The sequence below is a fragment of the Pituophis catenifer genome, unplaced genomic scaffold (genome assembly GCF_029215685.1).
Source record: "Pituophis catenifer annectens isolate HBS135680 unplaced genomic scaffold, rPitCat1.0.hap2 SCAF_8, whole genome shotgun sequence".
NCBI lineage: Eukaryota > Metazoa > Chordata > Lepidosauria > Squamata > Colubridae > Pituophis > Pituophis catenifer.
This window is the reverse complement of record NW_027256888.1, coordinates 39314550-39338199: the sequence shown is the minus strand read 5'-3', so window position 1 is coordinate 39338199 and position 23650 is coordinate 39314550. Positions and strand designations below refer to the sequence as shown.

Sequence of the window (23650 nt, the reverse complement as noted above, 5' to 3'; positions counted from 1 at the left end):
TGCTACCAATTTCCTAAATTGTTCCAAGTTTTTCCAAGTAGGCAAATATATCTATACCTGGGCTTCTAGTGGGCTGTTTATTAATGTATAATTTGTATTTAAAGCTTTTACTCAATCAAAAAATAAACAAGAAAATGTATAAAAGGAAAGTAGAAAAAGGAAGAAGCTCAAATAAAAGATACTGGAAATAATATAGATTAAGAAAGAAACATTTATAATGTGGCTTCCGATCTTCTATATAGTAATTACAAATGAACTTCTACTATTTCTCTCCCATTAGAGTTACATTATATAGTTCAATTTTCCCCACATTTCACCCTTTTTAATCAGCTGATCCAGAAATCACTTTTTGTTTTCATTTTGTCCATTTTCAGTAATTATTGGGCTGTTTTTTAATTTTCATTTTATTGCCTGGATTAGATTTCTGAACAGGAGGTACAGTTAATTTTTTTTAGTTAACTTACCTTAAAGGCTGACAAAGATTATTATATATGTACACAATTTTGCAGCATGACAAGGAGACTAGGTGAGAAATGGTACCCAGTTTTCCATTTCAAAAATTTAAAGATACATACAGAAGCCTTTCTATATTAATAGTGCAATCCAAAGTTAATTTAATGATTATTGTATTTTAGGTATGCATATTATGCCATAATTGTTAACTCTATGTTAAGAAAATCAAAGTGCTTCCCCACCCCTGATTTCTTTCTGGCATGTAATAATTGTTATTTTTCTGTCTACTTTTGAATCTGTTAATTTCTGGCAATGTCTCTTTTTCACCATGCTGCTCTGTGGATTATAAAGGTGGGGATATTAGCAAAATATATTCATCCCTTTCCAGTTATTCAGTCCCCAACCAGAACACCTCAAATGATTTAGATTATAGTAAAAATTATGGGCAGCGATTAGCTGTTCCAGGTGATTCAAGAAGAGCCATCAGCTACAAGAATGGCTGGCAAATGGCCCGTCAGAATGCAGAAGTCTGGAGCAGCACCGAAGAGACTTCCTCTCCCAAACGCAAATCTCGCAGCTACGATGACCTATTAGCTGATGATCATTGTTGCTTCTCTGATACACAGAATAAATCTGAAAGCATGGTGTCTCTGTTGTGTGCAGACAATTCCAAAGGTGATTCTTCCCTTACCTGGGCTTCCCCATATTCCTCTGAAACTCGTGGTTCCAATCGGTCAAGGGCACATCTTAGGTCTGCCCATGATGCTCCAGGATTCCTAAAACTGTATAAAAGAATGCACCGCATTAACCGCAAAGACTTGCTTAATTCCGAGGTGATCTGTTCTGTAAAATCCAGAGTACTACAGTATGAAAAGGAACAGCATAAGAGCTTGCTACATGGTTGGAAAGAATCCTCCACAGAGGAAGTACCAAGAGACATGGTGCCCAATAGAATATCTGAATTTGAAAAATTAATTCAGAAATCTAAATCAATGCCAAATTTAGGGGAAGAAGCATTATCAGCTGTAAGCTTCCTGGAACCCCCTAAAAATGGCTTTTGTACAATGAGACGGTTTTCTATTGAATCCTTGCTGGATGAAGAAAATCAAAATAGGCACACTGCTCAGGTGCAAAAGAATTACAAGTCCAACACTCTGGTGCCAATTCACATTGAAGTAACTAGTGAGGAACCACAAAGATCTCAGATGGACTATTCAGACAGTGACCAAGATGGAGTGGTCTCTGACATGAGTGACTTCATACAGATAGAAGGCTCATCTTTTTGTAGTGAAAGTGATTTTGATCACTTCTCCTTCACATCCTCAGAAAGCTTTTATGGATCAGGACATCACCACCATCACAAGCATCTTATCAGCTCCTGCAAAGGAAGATGTCCAGCCTCATACACCCGCTTCACCACCATGCTGAAGCATGCAAGGGCTAAACAGGAAACTACCCCAGAAGACCCTAAGCGACAAGATTCCGATGCTGGCCTCTCTAAAATAGCCTTCCTAGTCAGCCCAGTGCCTTTCCGGAGGAAAAAAAACACACTCCCCAAAAAGCAGGCTGAAAAGACGAAATGCAAATCATCTGTCTTTGACGCCCTGGACTCCGCCCTTAAAGATATCTGTGACCAAATCAAAGCAGAGAAAAGAAGGGGAAGCTTGCCTGACAATAGCATATTGCACAGACTTATTTCTGAATTGCTTCCAGACATTCCTGAAAGGAATTCCTCCCTTAAAGTTTTTAGAAAAAGTCCCATACGCCAGCCTTTGCGTCCACTGCCTCACGATGGTGCTATTCACTGTCCGTTGTACCAGAATGAATGCAGAAGTTTGCCTCTCAGTGCCTCTTATCAAGACATGGATGCTACCAACAGCAGCAACCAGGAATATGATAATGCACTGTGTTTCCAAGGTGGATTACTTCCTTTTCTTTATGCTTGTGTTTGAATCATTCACCCTTATCCTTTCTAGTTTGTTCCCATTACATTTGTGTTGTGCACCTTATACAGCCTAGAAATTGTCTGTTGTACAGTCAGTCATAGAAAGGGGGGGAGGGGAATCAGTTGAGGACAATAACAGTGTACAAAGTTGTGCTTTTCAGACCAGCCAACAAAAGGAAAAAGTAACCTTTTGTTATTAGCATTTGAATAGTTACTGAAATAAGAGAGCAGTGATTCATAATGGAACTTAATATCACACAGTGAAAAAAGTCTCAGTTGGTCTAAAGTTCATATCAATGATTTTTGGGAAAAGATATAAAGACTTCCTAATAAAATATATGGTCACCTGAATATAAGAAAGTACAAGGTAAAATAATAAGAAAAGACACACTTGTTTTAAAATTATTTCCATCTAAGTTCACAAAATAATTCAGCTATGTAGAAACATAATTATGGCTGAATTGAATGTTTGGTTTACTAATCTAAACATCCATCTATGCAATGATGGTGGCAACATTAAAATCTACTAATTTTAAAATGGCTTCAATTAATATTGAGAAGGACAAGTCTTACAGGATAAAACCAAGGTAAGGAGTATTACAGTTGCAATTTCATCTACTTAGCTAAAGTCTTATGTTTCAATAAAAATAAAAATAATAACAAGCACATGATCTCCATTAATAGTATAGAATATTTAAAAATTTAACTCAGTCATGGTCTCCTCTGCACATAGCTGTATAGCTCAACTATCAGCAGCAATAGAAAGCTATGACTCCTCTGCTGCCCCTCACATCTTCTCCAGTGAGGCAGAGATTAGAAATGTCCTCTTTTAAATGAAATTTCCCATGATGCTAAAATCAAATTTCCTGTGACACTAAATTTCGGGGTAGATCTGCTTATTTTAAACCAGTTAAGAGCAACATTAAACAGTGGGTTGCTAAACAATAGTTCCAAGCTGATTCCACTGGCAAGCAATATGGGGAAGTCACATATCATTAAAGTCTCATTTAAAATAAACCAGGATCAAGCTATAGTTTATACTCCTAGCTTATTGGTAAATCAATACTCCTTTAAACTAGCTAGAGTTCACATAGTTATCTAATACTTCATTAGCTTAAAATGAGTGTGCCAGTCTCCTTTGTCCAGGGGGAGGACAAAGAAAGGAGAAGATTTTGCATTTATCATTGTTGTACGCTGTCCAGCATACTTCTTGTGATATGGGCAGCCATTTAAATTTGGTAAATAAATAAACCAACAACTAGAATTGTTGAGCAAAAATGGATCCAGAAGCTTCTTACTCCACATAAGTGTAATAAATTGATCATATTATTTAGATATCAAGGTTTAGATATATGCAGTTTCTACCATTTCTTACATGCAGTAGTAATTTCTGACGTGAGGTATCACTAACACAAATTGCACTTGAAGCTATATTCTGGGAGTTTTTAAGTCCACACATTTTAAAGTTACCAAGTTTGAGAAATTCTGGTTTAGGGTAGTTAACAAATAGTTACCTGAAAATAGCAAATTATTGAAATTATTTCTCATCAAGGATTTCTATAAAAATGAACTGTAGAACTTACAAAGCTGCTTAGAAAGTGTTAATGAACTACATTATTTTTTTCTTCATATTAATATACTTACATAGGTATTTTCAGCTTGTCATATACTAATCTTAAATATGTTTACTCAGTAATCAATCTGCTGAATTTAATAGGTCTTTTCCCTATTTGGGATCACACTGAAAGGGTACAATTCTGTTTCATGGACACTTCTATATAAACAATTGAGTTTTGTGAGCTAGAAATATGGACTTCTAGATATCACTTAACCTGGAAAGCAGATATTTATTTTATCTGTGATTATTTTATTAAAAAAAATAGCAGCAGTGCTTCAGACTAGTTGCACGGTATGCTAGAAGCTTTTATCCTTCCCTCTTTTCAGGGAAAATAGTCTCCAGGACCGTTTTTCCCAAAATTGCCCTTACAGCAAATGACATCTTTGGGAAAAGTGGCTGCAAAGAGAGCAGAAAAATAACAGCCCTGCACTCCTAATCTGGAGACCACATTTTCATATCTACTTGTTCTAAAACAAGCCCAGAATACACAGTAATGTGGCAAATGCATAGTCTAATCTGATCTAACATAAAACAGTCATACATTTCTGTTCTACTGGATCACCTCAGAATTTCATTATTCCATCATTGTGGCATGCTTTTGACGCATTCCCTTGCATGTGGGTACATGTTTAATTAGCTTTATGAGTCAGTGCTATGTTTTACCTTTTGCATCTTCAGTAACTTATTCTTCTGTTCCTCAAAATCAAGAGTTGTAAGAATCAGAGAAGATGCTATATTGCTGGTCTTGGTTTTTCTTTTTAATGCTTCAGGCTCAGTTCGAAATTGTATAACTAGTATATGAAATAATTTCCGTAGCTTCCTTTCTAGACTTCTGTTTGTCCGTTTTTGTTTATTTGTTGTTACATTAGTTTAACTCAGATTCACAATAACATGAATTTAGATGTAGTTTCTTTTGAAATAAGCTTCCACAATTGCTTTTCATGAATTTTCATCTAATGGCATTTTACTTTCAGTAGACCAGGAATCTCCTGGAAATTATTCTTCTGCTTTCACTGATGTGAGTCGATGTATTCCAAAAGAAAGAAGAGGAACTCCAGACAGAGAGGTACTGCAAGAAAATGTACTTAAACAAACATGTTTGAAGCCAGAAGTGTATTTCTGAAAACACCTGGAGACCTTTAAAAAGCTTTTCTTGCAAAGCTTCTTGGCAATGCTGTCTTTCATCACCTGGGGTTACAAAACAATGCAGTTGGAATAGAAAGAGAAGCAGAGCGTGGATTACTATTAGGACATTTCTGCACAAGTACCAGTTCAGGACTGGTTCCAATCCTGATTGATCTCATCTATTTTGAGCCATTGAATCTATGCATTTCTGAATTTGAAATTGCAGCAAAGCCAGTATTTCCCCTTTTTTGTTCCCTGTGTTTCTGCAGCCCTTGCAGGCTTTTCACTTCCCCACTATTGAGAGGAATCATTTCATCATTTAGCAGACCTTCATTCCCTAGAGGTTTGGCATCTTGCTCTTGGGGGTTTCTTTTTCATATGTACTAATTAGAACTTGTCTTTCCCCTTTCCCTTCCTCCATTATAGTATCATGCAGCTAAGATTACAGTTGTTGGGACAAGTGATCTAAATTTCCAAGCTGCTTGTATTTTCATCTCACAGGGCTTTGAGGAGGAACAAAGGAATGGTGGCAAGTTAGCCAGGAAGTCTTGGGTGGATTTCAGTCCCTTTGCTTTTTTTTTTTTTTTTTTTACAGTTGATTAGACTGGCTTATGATGATCTGTATACATCTTCTGCATTTTGAGGTCAGGTAAAGTAAAGATAATTGCAGATTGCTTTCAAATTCCTTTGTGAGGACAGAAAAAGTATGCATTGGAATGCCAGATGAAAGAAGCAACAACTAAAATTGCAACATCTGTTTAACAAGCAATAAATGTCAGTATATTTGTGGGCCTGCCAAGAGGTACACAGTGTTCAGAAAAGAGATTAAATCGCAATGAAAGCACTCGGCCTAAATAAATGTCTTCTTTCTAGGATGCTAATCCCATTTCCCTTTGTTGATGCTGCTCCTTGGGCCTGTACTATCTAGAAGAAGGAAAAAAAGTTTGAGTTAATAAATCTCAGGCCTTCTCCCTGAATTTCTGGCCCTTCTCCTGGGAAAGCAGAAATAGTGAATACTTCTTTTTACAAAATAAACTCAATATTTTAACAGTATTTGAAATACAAATGTAGACCTGGAAGCATACAGAGATTCATTAATATTTTTATGCAATGTGTTTAGTTTCATTATAGTTATATTAAAACTTACTCCTGTGAAGGGTATCCTAAAATAGTTTCATTTTACATGTTTTATAACATGTACCAGAAAATTGGGACTAAGTATTAATCAGTAAATATTGCTGCTAGCTGGGGTAGTACTCCCCTGCTATCATGAAAGCAGGTTATCTAGGATTACACAGAGACATCATGAAGTAGAGCCATCCTGAAACAGGTATCTAAAATGCAACCACAGGCATCCTATGAAGCATATGCAGCCCCTGCCCCATTTTGCTACACCAGAGGGGCATTATTTTAGATACATGTTTTATGTATTATTTTAAGTACATGTTATTTAGATTAATTTATTTCCTTCTATTACAGAGACTGCCAGCTAGAGCAGTATATGACTTTAAGGCTCAAACTTCTAAGTAAGTATTAGTCCCTTTTTTTTTAATCCAGAGAATCATAATGAATCTTAAATGTTCACAGGTAGAAAAGAATATGTGCAATAATATATATATATATATATTTTTAATTTTGATTTATATGCCGCCCTTCTCCGAAGACTCAGGGTGGCTTACAATGTGCTCAGCAATATTACAATTGATACAAACGAGTCTCTATTTCTTATGTAGTTAAACTAACGTTTAACTATTTAAGCATTCTGCAGTATTCAGATATTCAGTAATTTAAGACGTAGTAGCCGCTAATGTATGACTCATACTTTATAAAGTGTTTAGCAATATTTAATGCATAATAGAATAGTACATACTTAAAATAATGGTTTTTAAAATTACTTAAAATAATGGTTTTTAAAATTGAAGTTGTTTTCTTTTGTTTTACTTTTTTTTTTTTAATTTGATTTATATGCCGCCCTTCTCCGGAGACTCAGGGCAGCTTACAATGCGTTAAGCAATAGCCTTCATACTTTTGTATATTTATACAAAGTCAGCTTATTGCCCCCACAAACTGGGTCCTCAATTTACCCACCTTAGAAAGGATGGAAGGCTGAGTTGACCTTGAGCCTGGTAAGAATTGAACTCGCAGTAATTGCAGGCAGCTGGATGTTAAATGCTACCTTAGGAGGCATCAGCCTCCTACGCCACTTAGGCTCCTTACTTACTATAGAGGGAACAATTTTGCAGTGAAATAAAAATGTACATGTTGTTAATGTATGATTTAGGACATTATGTATGATTTGAATATGCAGTGTTGATTTACTTTCACTTTTGAACATTCTCACCAATATAGTTTTTATTATGCACTTTATGCCATTTTATCAGCAATAAGAGACAAAATTGCTTTGAGGCTGGATTTCTATACTGTTATAAGAAAAACAATCTTTTTAAACTTGCTAAAGTCCATAGAGGTCGAGTCTTTCTTAAAGCTGGCGAAGTGAAGACAATCTAAATTTTAGAGTTGGATGGAAAAGTAGGATTTCATATGCCACTTATCTAATACATTCTGAACCAGTTGTAGTTTCTAAGTCATCTTCAATAATAACCTCCTAATGTTGCAAAAATCCTGATAATAGTGGTTAAGGCATGAATGAGCATGAGCAATCAAGCAGAAATGGATACAATTGGCAAGATGAATTTGTACAACAGGCATCCTAAGTGGGCCAGTCCTATTTTCCTCCCCTATTCTACAGGTAGTCCTTGACTTAACAATAGTTCATGTAGTGACCATTCAAAGTTACAACAGCCCTGAAAAAAGTGACTTATGACCATTTTTCACACTTATGACTATTGCAGCATCCCCATGTCATAAATTCAGACACTTGGCAACTGACTCATATTTATGACTGCTGCAGAGTCCTGAGGTCATGTGATCACTTTTTGTGACTTTCTGACAAGCAAAGTCAATGAGAAAGCCAGCTTCCCATGCTTCAGGAGGTCACATTGGGTTGAGTTTACTTCTCAGAAACAAATTCTGCCAATTTGTTTGCATCTCTAGTTGCCTTTTAACACTGGTAGCAGTTTCAAAAAAGAATTAGGGAACTGACACAGAGGGAACCTAAAGAAAAGAGTCTTTGGTCCTAAATAGAAATAACACCTATCGGTATGTTTATCTGTTCATTCTTAACCATTGTCAAGCAATATCTGAATAAAGATAGTTAAGGAGTGTAGATAGAAGATAGAATGTAAAACCATGCTTAAGAAAAACAAAGATTGCTAGGTGTTATTTCTGTAAAGAACCAAAGCAGTCTTACATTTCATTTTATAGATAAAGCAGTAAATGTCTTTTTACAAAAAGACAACGCTAATTTCCTTGATAAAATAAACCACAGTTTCTTTTGCTTTTGAGATATTAATCAACATTAAATCAGTAAATTATTTAAGAAAAAGTAAGCTTTTGTGTTTATGGTTGACCTCATTACTAAATATAATTTCAAGCTGCTAGTTTTGGTTCTTCTTTTTGTTATTAAAAATGATAAACCAATTAATATTCAATTCAAGATATAGTTACTAGGATGTCAAACCTGTATCACTGTATAAATGTTTCTTACAGAGAGCTACCCTTTAAGAAAGGAGACACTGTCTATATCCTCAGGAAAGTGGATCAAAACTGGTATGAGGGCGAACACTACGGAAGAGTTGGGATTTTTCCCATTTCTTATGTTGAGGTTTGTCTTTACACCAGCAATCTGATACATATGAGTTTTATTAATAGATGTCCAGTTTGGAAAGGTTGATTAAAATAACCACTATTCTCTCTTCAGAAACTTATTCCCCCAGAAAAAGCACAGCCAGCAAGACCACCACCTCCAGCACATGTGGCCGAGATTGGAGAAGCTATTGCAAAATATAATTTCAATGCAGATACAAATGTGGAACTTTCATTGAGAAAGGTATTTGCTAAAATTGGGTGTTACACTAAGTTTGACAAAGATTCTCTGTAAAGGGGTTTATTCACTCAAGTATATATTACCCAGGGCTGTATTGTGACTGTAAATTAGGCTACTACATCTTTCTGCTGCCTGTTTTTTCTTTCTGCTAAACTTTTTTTATTTCCTACATTGGTACTAACCTTCTTTCCCTCTCTTTCTTTCAAATCTTGGCGCTCCCTTCAGCAATGCAAATAAAAAGTGCTGTACAATATAAGTAGTCCTTTTTTACCGACCACAATTGGGACTGGCAACTTGGATGTTAAGTGAAGCAGTTGCTAAGTGAAACAACCACTACACATGATCTGTAACTTCATTTTACTTTACAGACCAATGAAGTCATTAATGCTAGGACTGGTTACAAAGTTATTTTTTTCATCACAATTTGAACAGTCATTGTTTGAGGCATTCACTAAATAAAGATTACCTGTATACTATTTGAAGATGTTTGGGACTGAATCAGAGCTTCCTTTCAGTGCAAATACCAGATGCTAGGCTATAAATCTGACTCAGAACTGTATCAGGGGAAAGAATTAAAACTTATTTCTTTCTATATACAGTATATGCAATATCAAATTTTGCTGTATCCTACAATCCACTCTGAGGCGGTCATTTTCTGGTCCAGTATTTTTAAGGGGCTTCTTACATACAGGTGATTTTTTGCTTAACAACCATTTGTTTAGCACCTGTTCAAAGTGATGACAGCGCTGAAAAAAGTTATTTATAACCAGTCTTCACACCTATGATCGTTGCAGCATCCCTGCGGTCACATGATTGCCATTTGAGACCTTCTGAGCTGGCTTCTGATAAGCAAAGTCAATGGGAAAGTTGGCAAGAGATGACAAGTTGCAGTCACATGATGTCTTGCTTAATGACCTTAGATGATTCACTTAATGAATGGAACTGGAACTGCCATTGCTAAATGAGTTGGCCATGTGATGTTTTGCTTACTTACTGCTTCATTTAGCAATGGAGTTGCTGGTTCTAATTAGAGTCATTAAGCAAGGACTGTCTGTATTTTGTTTCAAAGATCCACAGAAAAAATGGCCAGTAATTACTTTTTAAAATGAAATCAAGAAAACTCTTGGTACTTACCTTTTAAAAACAGTTCTTTTTAAAGGGCCCCATACATTGTCATCAGAATAAAGTCTTTACAAAGATATTTCTCCCTCCTAGAGCTAACAGAAATATTTTTATTTTTATTATGCTTTGTGCCTTCCCGAGTGGGTCTTCAAAAGAGGCTTCTCCCTTGTAACCTGAACTGCCATGTTATCATGTAAAAATCTCTCTTGCAGAGGTCTGTGATAAGGGGGATGTTTCAAAGGTCAATAAAGAGATTTCTTGGACAACGTCCTACAAAGGAAGAAAACTCTTGGTAAATTTCCTTGATCAGCACAAACACTTTGAAAAGCAAATGCAACCTTTGAACCCTCCCTTTTCCATATATTTTCCCTAGGTAGGACTAGCATTAGACAATTATTGTAGCTTTCTATGTTTGTCTCACTATAGTTTCACTGGAAGAGGAATTTCCATTCCTAACTGGCAATACTAAGAGCTACACAATTCGTCTTTCCATTGAAAAATTCATTTAGACAGCCATTGATTCTATGAATGGTGCTTCAAGTTACTTTAAGACCTGAATCTGTATGGGAAGCATTTTGACCTTGGGGACCTCTTGACTTTTCTTAATTATTCACTTTCATTAATATTCTATCACAATTAAGGAATTTGTATTCCATCGCTATATATTGCATGCATTCATGTTGGGACAACAATATTTCATCTGTTGAGTGTTACCTTTCAGGGAGACAAAGTCATTCTTCTTAGACGGGTTGATCAAAACTGGTATGAAGGCAAGCTACTGGGAACAAATAAGCAAGGAATCTTCCCAGTATCCTATGTAGAAGTCAAAAAGAGCATGGCCAGAGGAGAAAATGAATATCCTGTTCCTCCAATACCCCAGAGTTACTCAAGTGACAAAATCCACCATTCAGCTAAGGTGAGAAATGCTTTGTTCTCTTTAGAGTTTCATCCTATGCACAAATCTTGGTTCTAAATAAATATTAGTATTTATTGATTTCAATTATAAAATTATCATAAGAATAAATTATACCATTTTTATTTTGTAGTGTAGATTGCACTGTTTTTCCTCTCTTAGGTTACCTTGATTTTTATATGGGGTTCTTATATGTTTGCATTTTATATTAAAAATAATGTGTTTGCACAGTTTAAGCTCATGAAAAGTATATGGAAGCCCAGTTTAATACTGTTTCATGCAGAAATACTTGATTCAATGACCTTCTGCATTATTTACATAATGCAAACGGCTTTATGAACCTGAGCCAATTTCTTATCAGAAAACACACACATAATATACACACACATACACATCTATGGTAGATGAGGGTTACCTCAATTTAATGGTGGAAACCATTTCTCTTAAACCAGTTCTTTAAAGGACCATTAACTATTGTAATTAGGATATGGTAATTTTGAATACATATTATTTACTGCAATTTTTTACTAGATGTATTTATTTACCAGATTTATTTTCATCTGGTAAATAAATCACATAATTTATGTGATTTATTATATATGTGTATGTGCATATGTGTATGTGTACATCACATAATTTATGACAATGTACTGAACAGAATAACATTTGACATAGTAAATAAGAGTAACACAATATAATACACCACAAGAACAAATCAATAACACGTCTAATAATAACTAAGAATTGATGCACAAGTTGCAGGCTTTGCACCAATCACACTTGTAAACCAGAAATCTCTACATATGAGTCATTCATACCCTAAACACTTCCCATTTGGAGTACTGCAATGCATTTTACAAGGGACTGCCCTTGATGTCCACCCAGAAACTTCAACTGGTCCAGAATGTTGTGCTGCTTACAGTTCTGAGTGCATCCTGCATTTTTGTCTGTGCTACATTGATGGTGTATGAACTGCCCTGGCTTATAGTTTATTTCCAAGAGCAATCTAAGGTGCTGATTATTACATTTAAAGTCTTTGATGGTACTGGAACCAGGTTATTTGAAAGACCAACACTTCCTTAAGATATCTATTCACCCATCTAGACCAGATAGAATGGGCTCTCTCCAGGTCTCTCTATTAAATATTATAATCTGTTGGGACCTAGGAAGCAAGCCTTTTCTATAGTAGCACCAATGCCCCTCTGATGCAGAGGATCTCTAACATCTAAGCTTCCAGGGATCCTAAAATTTGCTCTTTCCCTCATGAGTTGAATTGGGCTAGGATGGGAAGTGAGGCCAGCACTTAAAAAATTATGAGGGTGCTGCTTGTTTGTTTGATCGCTTGAGAGGATACTATTATGACATTGGTGATACGTAACAAATTTTAATTGTGTTTTTATTATTTGTTTATTCTTTATTAACTATTTAAGATTGTTGTCCATAAAATCCATATAATTTTATTTTCAAAATAAGTAAATATGTAATATCTGAATAAATATGGCTAATAGCCAGGGGTGAAATCCAGCAGGTTCTGACAGGTTCTGGAGAAACAGTAGCGGAAATTTTGAGCGGTTCGGAGAACTGATAGTAGAAATTTTGAGTAGTTCGGAGAACCGGCAAATACTACCTCTGGCTGGCCCCAGAGTGGGGTGGGAATGGAGATTTTGCAATATCCTTCCCCCAGGAGTGGGGAGGGAATGGGGATTTTGCAATATCCTTCCCCCAGGAGTAGGGTGGGAATGGGGATTTTGAAGTATCCTTCCCCTGCCACACCCACTAAGCCATGCCCACCAAGCCATATCATGCCCACCAAGCCACGCCCACAGAACCGGTAGTAAAAAAAATTTGGATTTCATCACTGCTAATAGCCATTCCCTAAAGGCCCTCTGGAAGTGCTAAAAGACTGTAGCAGAGCAGAACCAATTAACCTCTAGAACAGAACCTTGGCATCTTGAAGATTTGTGAACTTCTAGAATTCCCCAGCCAGCCATACTAGGCAATATTTAAAGTACATAGGTGCCAAGCTGTATAGGAGCTACAAATCAGAACTAGTTCTTTGAATTCCACTGTAGTAGTAGAATATATACTATGAAGTATCCTGAAAAGGACTATATTATTTATCATACTGGGTATTCCAATCACACATTACATTTTTGACTTGCTGCAGTTTTTGAGGAGTTTTAAAAGAAGCCCCAGGTAGAGAGCACCTTGCACTCAATTTGCACAGTGATTATGGCATGAACAGTCAGGCCTTCTCATAACTGCTCACTAGCTAGAACTGTGATGAACACCCAGTAATGTCATCTTATTAGGGTTCAGTTTTAACCTGTTTTGTCCCATCCATATCCCATCAGTCTCCGGATATTTGAATGAGATGTCAGTAGCAACTTCAGCTGGGCCTGCAGTGGCAGTATAAAGCTAAGTATCATCAGCCTGTTCATATCATATCCCAATGGCCAAATGACCTTTCCTAGCAACTTCATTTGTAAGGAAGAGGGAAGGACCAAGGCCATTGCAGCACCCAAAAAGGGAGAAGTATATGAGCCAGCTTTGGCCTTATCCACTGCAATTGATGGCAATTGCCCATTGAGGTAGGAATGCAAATACGGCAGAAAAGAGCCTCTGATCACCAAACTTTGCAGTCCGGGTATCATGCATGATGGTAACAAAAGTTACTGGGAAGTTAAGTAAGACCTTCCTACATCAAGATCCTGAAAAATGCTATCCAACTACAACAGCTGTTTTCTCCATCCCATGCCCATGTGTAAATAATTGAAAAAGTTTCATATTTCTCTAGTCAAAAATGTAATGTGTGATTTCACTTTCTCTAGATTGTCTCTGGCTGCATTCCAATGTGCTCTTTACATCATTACCAGAAGGGAAAGCTACAAAGACTAGACAATAGTTGTCAAACACTTCTGGATCCAGGGAGGATCTATTAAGGAGAAGCATAGACAATCTCCCACAGCCAGGTCATCATACACTCACCCAGTCCTATATTGAGCCAGGAAGGGCATAGTCTAAGCCCTCATGCGTCTGAGATTGTACCAAAGAGCACTCTTTCCCCTTCCTCAAAGGAAGCCAAGAGGAAGCCCAGATAAGGGAGCTTTATAGTGCTCAGGTACTACAGTATATTAGACTGTTCATCAGAGTCAAAATCATGGTGAATCTGAATGTTGGGAATATGCTATGTAAAATAGCTACAGTGCCCAGGCAGGATATCTTCCTGTTTATTTTTCTCTAAAAGAGGCTTTAGCAGCTTAAATAAGGCCACCAGCCAACAACTTGCAGCAAGTAGCATCCCATTATAAATTACTGCATAAACATGTTTTGCCTGCAAGATTTCATGTACATAGGGCACCTTTATCTTTTATCATTGTTCAACTTGGATGAGAAGCGAATAGTTTTCAGTGAAAAGAAAGGAAATAATAATAATTAATGTGAATTATAATTGCTTTAGGATTCTCCAAGGAAACACAATTAAGTTAATACTGGATCTTCAACAGATGTTTTCATGCTTGAGTTGTGAAAGAAGGGGAGAATTGAGAGATTTCGGGTCCAACTATGCAATTTCCCAGCACTAGCTCTCACTTCCATAACATTTGTCAGTAAAAAGGTGTAACTCAAACTAGAATTGGCAATGCAAGATACTTTCGTTCTTGCAAAAACAAGTGGTTATTAAAATGATGCAAATACAACATATATTTTTGCTCATGGATTTTTCTAGTATTGGGGATCAACAGCAACCCAACATATTTTAATTAGCACTAAGGAAGTTAGTGGATATCTGCCTACTGATACTCAATAATGAATGTAGTACTGTTTGGTTTCAAATCTTCATGGAAACATAATGTAGCTCTTCAGTTTTCCCTATTTCTGACCTCCACTTCTTGCTAAATAAGCATTATGCATAATGGCAGAGATGGACACAATATAAAAAACAGATAATAACTTTATAGTAAAATATTTAAATGTGGTAAAATTTTACTTATAGCATATTATGTACTTTAATAATTTTATATCTAGTAGCAATTGTGGGCTGAAGATTTCTATTTAAAATTGTTCTTTCTAGTTAAAATATATATATTCTTTCTATTTAAAATGACTGAATACAAAAAGAGGATAATTTTTCTATTTTTCAAATTTTGCTCAGCTTTTTGTGCCTATTTACATAAATGGAACCATGGCTGTCATTGTCCATATTAAATCTATGTGACTTAAAATTAGTGCTAATTAACACCATGTTCATAAGACTACTTTTAACATTCACAAAAGTATTTCTTCTGTTTGTGTTTCTCAGTGACAGCTGAGATCCATTCTATATTATTTAAATTCTATTTTAAGGACTAAATCATAACTTTAGATTTCCTGCGCAATTAATTCAAAGTACCCATGTTCTCCCTGGTACCTACATTTTATATATAATACAAATGTTACCATCAGCCTTTCTAAGACAAATTTCAAACTTTTTTATTTCAAATGAGGATTAACTTGTAAAATTAATAACAAAAACTACATTTTCAGTATTTATTGAAGCAATGGATATCTACTGATGCAATATACGTATGAATCCCAGCTCTTCCATGCTTACAAAAGGACCTTTATTTTACCAGAAGAAATCTACAATCAATATTTCAGCTTAACCGTATTATTCAGCCAATAATGATATTTTTCAAAACAGTTTTGAGTTTAAAATAATTTTCTATTATATGCACTAACTAGCATTTGGATCCTATGTACCTTTAAAAGAAATGTAATAATGTGTGAAGTGCTATTATTTTTAAAGTAAAAAAATAGATTGTGTAGCTGCAGGGAACATAAACACAATGTACAATTTTATTGAATTTGTTATTGCAGGGTTCTTTTATCAGTTGGTGAAGAACTTAAACACTTGCAGCATTTGGGATTAATTTTGATTAATCTCAAACTATCGCAACCTGAATTGCATATGTCTGTACTATGCAGAACCACTCTCCTCTCAAAACAATAAGGCTGCAGAAAGTAAAATTTGGGTAATCACATCTGGGCCATTAGTCACTGGCTGGCATGAGAGTAACGTGGTGATTCAAATCTGTCTTGAGGTCTGACATTTAGTCAGACGTCAAGAACCTGATAGTTTCACTTTCCAGATATGCTTTCTGCTGCCTGGTTGATATGCTAATGAATTCAAAAATGTATGCTCAGTAAGTAATATCCTATAAAGAGGAGTTAACAGGATGGTGTTTTTAAAAAAAGCATTTTTCTGAAGGAGCCCAGTCCTTCACCTTGTTTTAATTCCTGTTCTTTCCCTTTATTTCTCAAGTGGGATTCCAAAGCACCACCCCCTCCTCCCAGATACAGATCCTCTTCTTATCCAGATTCTAATAAAAGACATCTTCAGGCCATCACTGATGAATGGTTGTCACTGACTCTTGGCTTTTCACCTTCAAACACACCTTCCCCTCCTCCTCCTCCTCCTCCTCCTCCTCCTCCTCCTCCTCCTTTTCCTAAAAGCTTTCTTTCTGGTTTAGAGGAATTTGACTCTCTACCTTTAGCAGGTTTAGAGAAGACAGGGTACCTCTCAGATAATATCACTCCTCAAATAAAGCATGGCCATACTGTTCCAGTTCCCTCATCAAAGGCCTCCCATGTGTTCCCTGAATCTTCACCCAAGCCACTTTCTTCATCTACATGCATATCATCACCTCCTCCAGCAACCCATTTTCATGACCACGGACATAAGCTTGAGTGGAACCATTTCAAAGGGATGAAAGGAATCCCCACCGTCAAGGAAAAGAAAAGCCCCTCAAACCCTGTTCCAGAAATGCAAAATATAGCAGGCCATGCCCTTGCCCTCGCCAAAGAAGACTCGTTATCCAAAACACTAAAGGAAGTTGGCAAACAGGAGGAACTCTGTGAGGAGCTGCTGTCAATCATTCAAGGGGAGCAGTCAAAAAATAAAGATTTAAGTTTCTACAGTCGTGCCCCTGAGATGCCTGAAGAATTGGCAAGACTTCATATAGAGGAAGAGCCAAACCTTGACCATTTAGAGTCACCAATGGCAAATAAGAGACAGCCTATGATAACTTTTGAAGGCAACAGTTCAGCAGATACTAAAAAAGAGGTATTTAAACATTGTACAATAATGTTTTATTGTACTTACATCATTAGTCCAGATTTTGTTCAGTGTATTTGTTTTGGCATGAGCTTTCTACTACACATTGCAATTTTCAAGAACAATTTAAGCATACTAATACACAACTGTTCCTTCTTCAATTCATTTTGAAGATCAGCTGATTGCTTCTTAACTTTTTGAAAACAGCTACTGTACCTACTATTAACTCTGGCTTTTACCAGCAATGCAGAATCCTTGACTCTTTCCAAGGATGACAAGCAGTACCTAGAAGGATTTTTGCATCAAACCAGAAGATGCATTTAACATCTTATTGTGGTGGCATATATTAATTTCATTTTAAATAAAAAGCCCTATTTTAATAGGAATCATGGCATGTAGAAAAGTATCTTTGCCACCTTGAGTTATTTATAAGAAGGTATATACGTAAATAAATACAGAAAAAATAACAGAAAAAGAAACATGCTGCACTAAGATCCAAGTACGTGTTACATACATTATGTAACATGTTGGTTCCTATTATTCTAAAATAAGCCCTCTTCCTGGCCAAAAACAATTCAGTAACTCCCTTAAATGCCTCCATTAGCTTGCTGAGTGATGCATTGTTCATATTGCTTATTCCAGACCTATTAAGGATAATTAAGGAAAATGCCCAATTGGCTGTCTAGTTCCCAAGCCATGTTCATAATCCTGGTGTTTCTAGGCAAATTTAATTAGGATATAGCAAAATGTTTGCCCACAAACTCATTAAAAAGGTGAAGAGAACATTTTAAATAAGAAATAGGAATTATCCATAGTTTAATTAGGATTGCCATAACCAAGATTTCCCTGGACACATCTTTTATCCTAGCTATGTTCTATCCAGCTGGGAAGAAAATTGCTCCTTAAATGTTGGAGATGAAACAGTCATAACTTCTGCTGCTCAGCAATATCAAGCAGCCCCTTGAACAGTCAGGAAAAAATAAGGATGAGGCTCTCCAGATTTAGTCTTTGGGAAAGTATGTCACTCCGCTGGCCTCCTGATTGGTGCATGAAAGAGGGGGAGTGGCTCAAAGGCATATAAACTTCATGTTCTTGGCAGTGAATCTAAAGTTTTGTGTAGGTGGAGTTATGTTTTTCTTCTTTAAATAGTGTTTTGATTTCATAGAGTAGATATTGTGACTTGTGATTTTATACCACAAATACTGGTATAATTTGCAGTGTCTAAATGAGGCTTTCTATGAGACCAGCAGTAGCTCCTGTTTCGTTTAGGAAGTTATAAATTCTGCAGATCTTTTTATCAGCCTATCTTTATGACTGAATACACTCCAGACCCTTGCTTGGAAAACAGAAACAAGAATAACACAGTTCTTGGTTTGAATTATTGGTCTTCCAGACTGTTTTCTCATAAGCCATGATCATGCTTTTGTGGGCATGATGTGGTTGTATTGCAGGTCTGGGCTTTCCTTTTTTAATGTAATTGCAAATATAGGCTGCATCCAGGACCTCTTACAGATGTTGGTTAGGTTGTTTTATACAGTAAATGTACTTTAACCTTGTCTTAAACTTTATTTATGATCTACTAAAATAGATTATATTTAAATACATTCATAAAGCAGTCTGCTCATACTGGTCTACGACTGCAATAAACTGAACTGAATAACCTCACTGCAGGTTGTATTTAGGTATGAACTGTTTTCAAAAAGTAACTTGCAGCATTGTATTTTCAAGAAAAGGGAGTGGGACCTGCTGATCAAGAAAGTTTAGCCTAAGGATCCTATCTTTGTTCCATGGATAATCTGACTCATACACTTCTATACTAAGTAAATCTTCTCAACATACATAGCAGATGGGCCAGGTAGGGCCACCTTTCCTTTTACTGATGGGGGTATATATTCTTCTTTGTTTTTTTATCTCTCCCTTTGTAATTGCTGTTCCACAGAATTACAGTTGTCTCTCTTTAAATGTTTAAGCCAGCATCACTTTCCCATGAGATGAAAGCACCTTCTACCTCTCCTTCCTGCCTTGCTTCTAGTTCTCCATTTCATTCAGCCAAAGCATCTTTTCCTGAATCTCTCTCTGCGCTTTCCAAGGCCACTGCTACCCATTCACCCCCTCTCCTTTCCAAATTCTCATACAGACAAGAGAAAAAATCATCCAAGATAAAGGTAATAGTGCCTGCAAACTATGAAAATGCTGCACGTCTTCTCAACTGCTTGACAAATGGAAAGCCTGGAGGTTAACCTGTTATTAAAATTTGGATTTGCAACTAATATTTAATACTGCAAGCATGCAATCAAGTTTTAGATGAATGTTTTAAATATATTGAAATTACCTTGCACCAATCCAAGATTCACTGAAATAAAAAGACTGGGATTATCACAGGTCCATTTTTGGAACACAATATCTGGCAATGTTTCCCAATTCTAATCAATTTCTTATCTCAATTTTATTAAGACCGCATTCAAAGTCTAGTAAGTCAACTAAAAAAAATCACACACACACACAACTTGCTGATGCTTTATTTAAACTAAATTTGTATATCAGTGATTGCATGACCTGTTGAGATACCATGCGCTAAATAAAATATATATATTAAAAAGGCACTGTAATATAACACCAGCTGTCTGCAATTAAAGTAAGTTCGAATCTTGCCAGGCTCAAGGTTGACTCAGCCTTCCATCCTTTCTAAGGTAGGTAAATTGAGGACCCAGTTTGTGGGGGCAATAAGCTGACTTTGTATAAAATATACAAAAGTATGAAGGCTATTGCTTAACGCACTGTAAGCTGCCCTGAGTCTCCGGAGAAGGGCGGCATATAAATCAATTTTTTTTTTTAAAAAAAAAAAAACCTTTTAAAATTATCAATTTTCAAGACCAAGACTTCTACCTAATAAGTCCCATTAATACTAGAGCTTCTAGTAATGCCAATATAGACTTTGAAGGTACTGAAATTCTGAAGACATTATTAAGCACATATTCTAAAATCCATTTCTTTAATCCTATAGCAAGTGCGTTTCTTATAATTATTTGGATTTATCCCTCTAGTTGGTCTTGCCATCAGAAATCAAGAATAAGTGAATCAATATGCTAGCCTAGAAGCAACATTGCAATATGCAATCCTTTCCCAATGTCAGCAGCATTTATCTCTTGAGATAAATGGGAAAGCAATCTAGGGAGCCCTATAGGCACAAGCAAGTGGTAGAGACAATTAATAAACTTTGTTCTGGTTCATTCATCTTAGGAAATAACATCACACAGTCTCTTCTTGGATTAATGTTACTGTATTTCAGAGAGAGAGAGAGAGAGAGAGAGAGAGAGAGAGAGAGAGAGAGAGAGAGAGAGAGAGAGAGAAATCCTAGATTAATGTATAGATGAAATGGACAAAAGAGTTGGAAGTACTAGAAAGTGAAAATAATAATCCACCATTTAAAACTGCCCATTGAAAAGTTAGAGACGAACTGTTAATGCACCCAAAGTCCTGTTGTCAGCATTTAATAGCAATACATTCAAGAACTGTTGCAGTACCGTTAAGAAATTGCCAAATATATACTTTTTTAATTCAAAGACAACTCGTATTTTGAATTTTCTTTCAGTGATCACAAAAATATGAAATCTGCAACACTCTTAGCTTTAACATTTCATAAGCTTGAAGGATATATATGTATATATGTAAAGCACATACTTAGATTTTTACTGATATCTTTCTTGTACATTATTTTTTCTTTCTGGCTGTGAAGTGTTAGCAGTAGGTTGGCCTTAGATTGTCCTCCAGTGTTATCTGCACAACTGATCAAATCTATTACCCCTGGAATATTTGAAAAGCAATCCAGTTGTATAGGCTTTATGAATTTGGGATGCTAAGGATTCTCTTTTTAAAAGAAGATATAAGCAGCCATTTTCAGGCATAGTTGGTTAACAGTTCTGCATGCCATTTGTGTGCTTTGGAAATGAGAAAAATTGATTTCCCAGCTTGCAGGAATGAAACCGCAGGAGATTGCCCTTCTAGATGTTTAGATGAATTGACTAGTGTTTATGGTTTTTCTAGGCTGATTTAAAAAGAGAGATCTCTGTCATCGGCAAACCTCCTCGTAGCCCTGCTTTGACTAGCAGGTCTTGTGGCTCACCTGTCAGAGGGCACAGCTTTTCACATAGGGTATGATACTACGTGGCCTGTTAGGTATTACTAGGTTTCCCCCTAGCATAAAATCTGTAGAACTGGTTACGGGATCTTGAATTCACATGTTCAAATAATTCTAATGGTCTTTCTTTCTGTTGTTCTGCTGTTGAAAATGTTTTGAATGGTAACATGTGAAAGCCATGGTACCCAGTGCTTGACTTCCAAGTTCACTGATAAAATGTAAAGCAAAGCTATTACAAGTGTCCATTAAATCATCCTTTTAAAAAGCACATCTTTAGCCACTCAAATTTGTATTTAACTTCCAGTCTTGTAAATAACTCCTCTTATTTCAAAATATTTTACTTATGAGACTGTTAACAGTGCTACATAAGGAAGCCTCTTTGTACTATCATGGGTTCCATAAAGTTTAAGTTATTATTTGTTATTTTCAATTGCATGATCCTGTTTTTAAAATGTTTTGCTGCTATAGCAACATGTATTGGGTTGATTTGTTAACATGCTTTCTCATAGCATTGCTTTTCCTAGAGTTGTCATTTGCATTAGCTTTTCCATGCATATATGCTTAAAACATCTTTCTCAAATTGCAGTTTTGTCTTAGTAACATGACTGTCTGATTATAGATAAAAGTGTGATTTTCACATTTTGTGTTAAAGCCAAATGTTAAATCTATCCAATTTTCTGTTTTCTCTAGTAAGATTTGTTTGTTTGAATTTCATGAAAAGGACTAGGAAGAAGAAAACAATGTTATTTAAATAAAACAACCTAAGACTTTTAGTTATGTTGGTGTCAACTCTGGTAATGAACAACTTGAATGAGTCATTGCCTATGGAGGCAATGGATAGAGATCCAGGTCAAGGTTGTCTTTCAAAAGGCAACTGGACTTTCTTGCTTTTTTTTCTTTTAAGACGTTTCACTTTTCATCCAAGACGCTTCTTCAGAATTGTTCTGAAGAAGTTTCTTGGATAAAAAGAAACTTTGGCACTTAAATGGGTCATAGTGGCTCGAATTTATAAATGAATCCAGATTGAAACTGATTGAAGTGAATGGATTTTTAAAATTGCCGAGTGTTGTAACAATATCCAACTAAATAGATGTACAACTACATACACATCTGTAAAGCTAATATTAAGAAGAGCTTCCTCACCAACTTTGTCTGGTATGAAGGCTTAAGTCTTTTTAATTATATTCATAGCTATTAATCATTGTAGATTACTTGTTGCTCTCTGCTTTTGACTACTCCACTGCACTTTTGATAGAACAATTCTTGAACGTTGATTAAATTCTGTAACTGATGCAAACTAATGTCTATCCATTATATACCTGGGCTCCAATGGTTGCGCTACCTTCTTTGCAGCTCTCTGGGAAACAAACCATCAGAATAAATATGAAAAATATTCTGAAGAGCTTCGGTCAGATATAATAAAATATTCTTTATTCTCCTAGGCATCATCATAGAACTAGGCACGACACCTTTGTAGCGTTAACAGAGAAGTGTCAGGATCTTTCTTATTAAAAGATTTTAGGGACTTTAAATAATATTTACTAGTCACAGAAATATTCTCATGTATCCTATAATGATTAAACATAATTCATCTGAGCATCTTCTAAAATAAATATATATGTTAACATGTAATTATATGGCCTAGATATCCATGAAACATAAATAAATCTAACCTGTTTTAACTTTCAAGAGATTACTTTTAGTTCTCTTGTGACACAAGAAAACTGTCTCTAGTTTTCTTGTGACTGCATACATGCAGTCACAAGAAAAGGCACAGCTGCTGTAAGATGTTGCATATAGGTTTATATTCATACTCCTGTGCATTTCAAAGCACATTTTGGAATGCAAATCTATAGTGCTACATAGTCAAAAGAATAAAGGCACAAGACAGTTCCATGCATGTACTAAATTTTTTAAAAATGTAATGCATTTTTTATAAACAGCCTTTGATCATTAACTTACAGTATTTTCAAGCTTGTTTGACTGACTCACTTGTTTGCATTATTATTTGCATATGGAGAATGTTTTAACGTATGTGTTAAACTCTTAGGCTCTAGCATTCACCTAGTGGCAAATGCATAAGACTTATATTCAGGAATCCTTCCAAAGTCAATGGAGTTTGAATTACATCTGATGTCTGCAAGCTCTGAATCTCATGCAACAACATTGCATGCATTTCCCATTCAGGAAATGTTGAAACACCATTTAAACTGCTTTCTAATTTCTGCAGACAGCTGCTAATAGAAAAATATCCTAGAGTAACTGTATCATTCTTTTTCTCTCTAGCAACGTATTT

The 23650-nt window shown here is 35.8% G+C and overlaps 1 protein-coding gene across 31 annotated transcripts in view; it reads left to right on the top strand.

The window, feature by feature from the left end:
- Window positions 1-23650, top strand: part of SORBS2 (sorbin and SH3 domain containing 2) — a 194177-nt gene that overhangs the window by 160901 nt on the left and 9626 nt on the right. For 5 of the 31 annotated variants that reach the window (XM_070948586.1, XM_070948588.1, XM_070948587.1 and 2 more), the window contains 7 exons: window positions 4991-5082; window positions 6621-6667; window positions 8751-8865; window positions 8962-9090; window positions 10931-11125; window positions 16425-17225; window positions 19187-20001. In XM_070948586.1, the coding sequence (XP_070804687.1) occupies window positions 4991-5082; window positions 6621-6667; window positions 8751-8865; window positions 8962-9090; window positions 10931-11125; window positions 16425-17225; window positions 19187-19456 (1649 nt within the window). In that variant the 3' untranslated portion in view covers window positions 19457-20001. Of the gene's footprint in view, window positions 1-804; window positions 2371-4990; window positions 5083-6620; window positions 6668-8750; window positions 8866-8961; window positions 9091-10930; window positions 11126-16424; window positions 17226-19186; window positions 20006-23650 lie in introns of those variants that run through there. The other 26 variants (XM_070948615.1, XM_070948613.1, XM_070948605.1 and 23 more) reach the window with 12 other exon arrangements.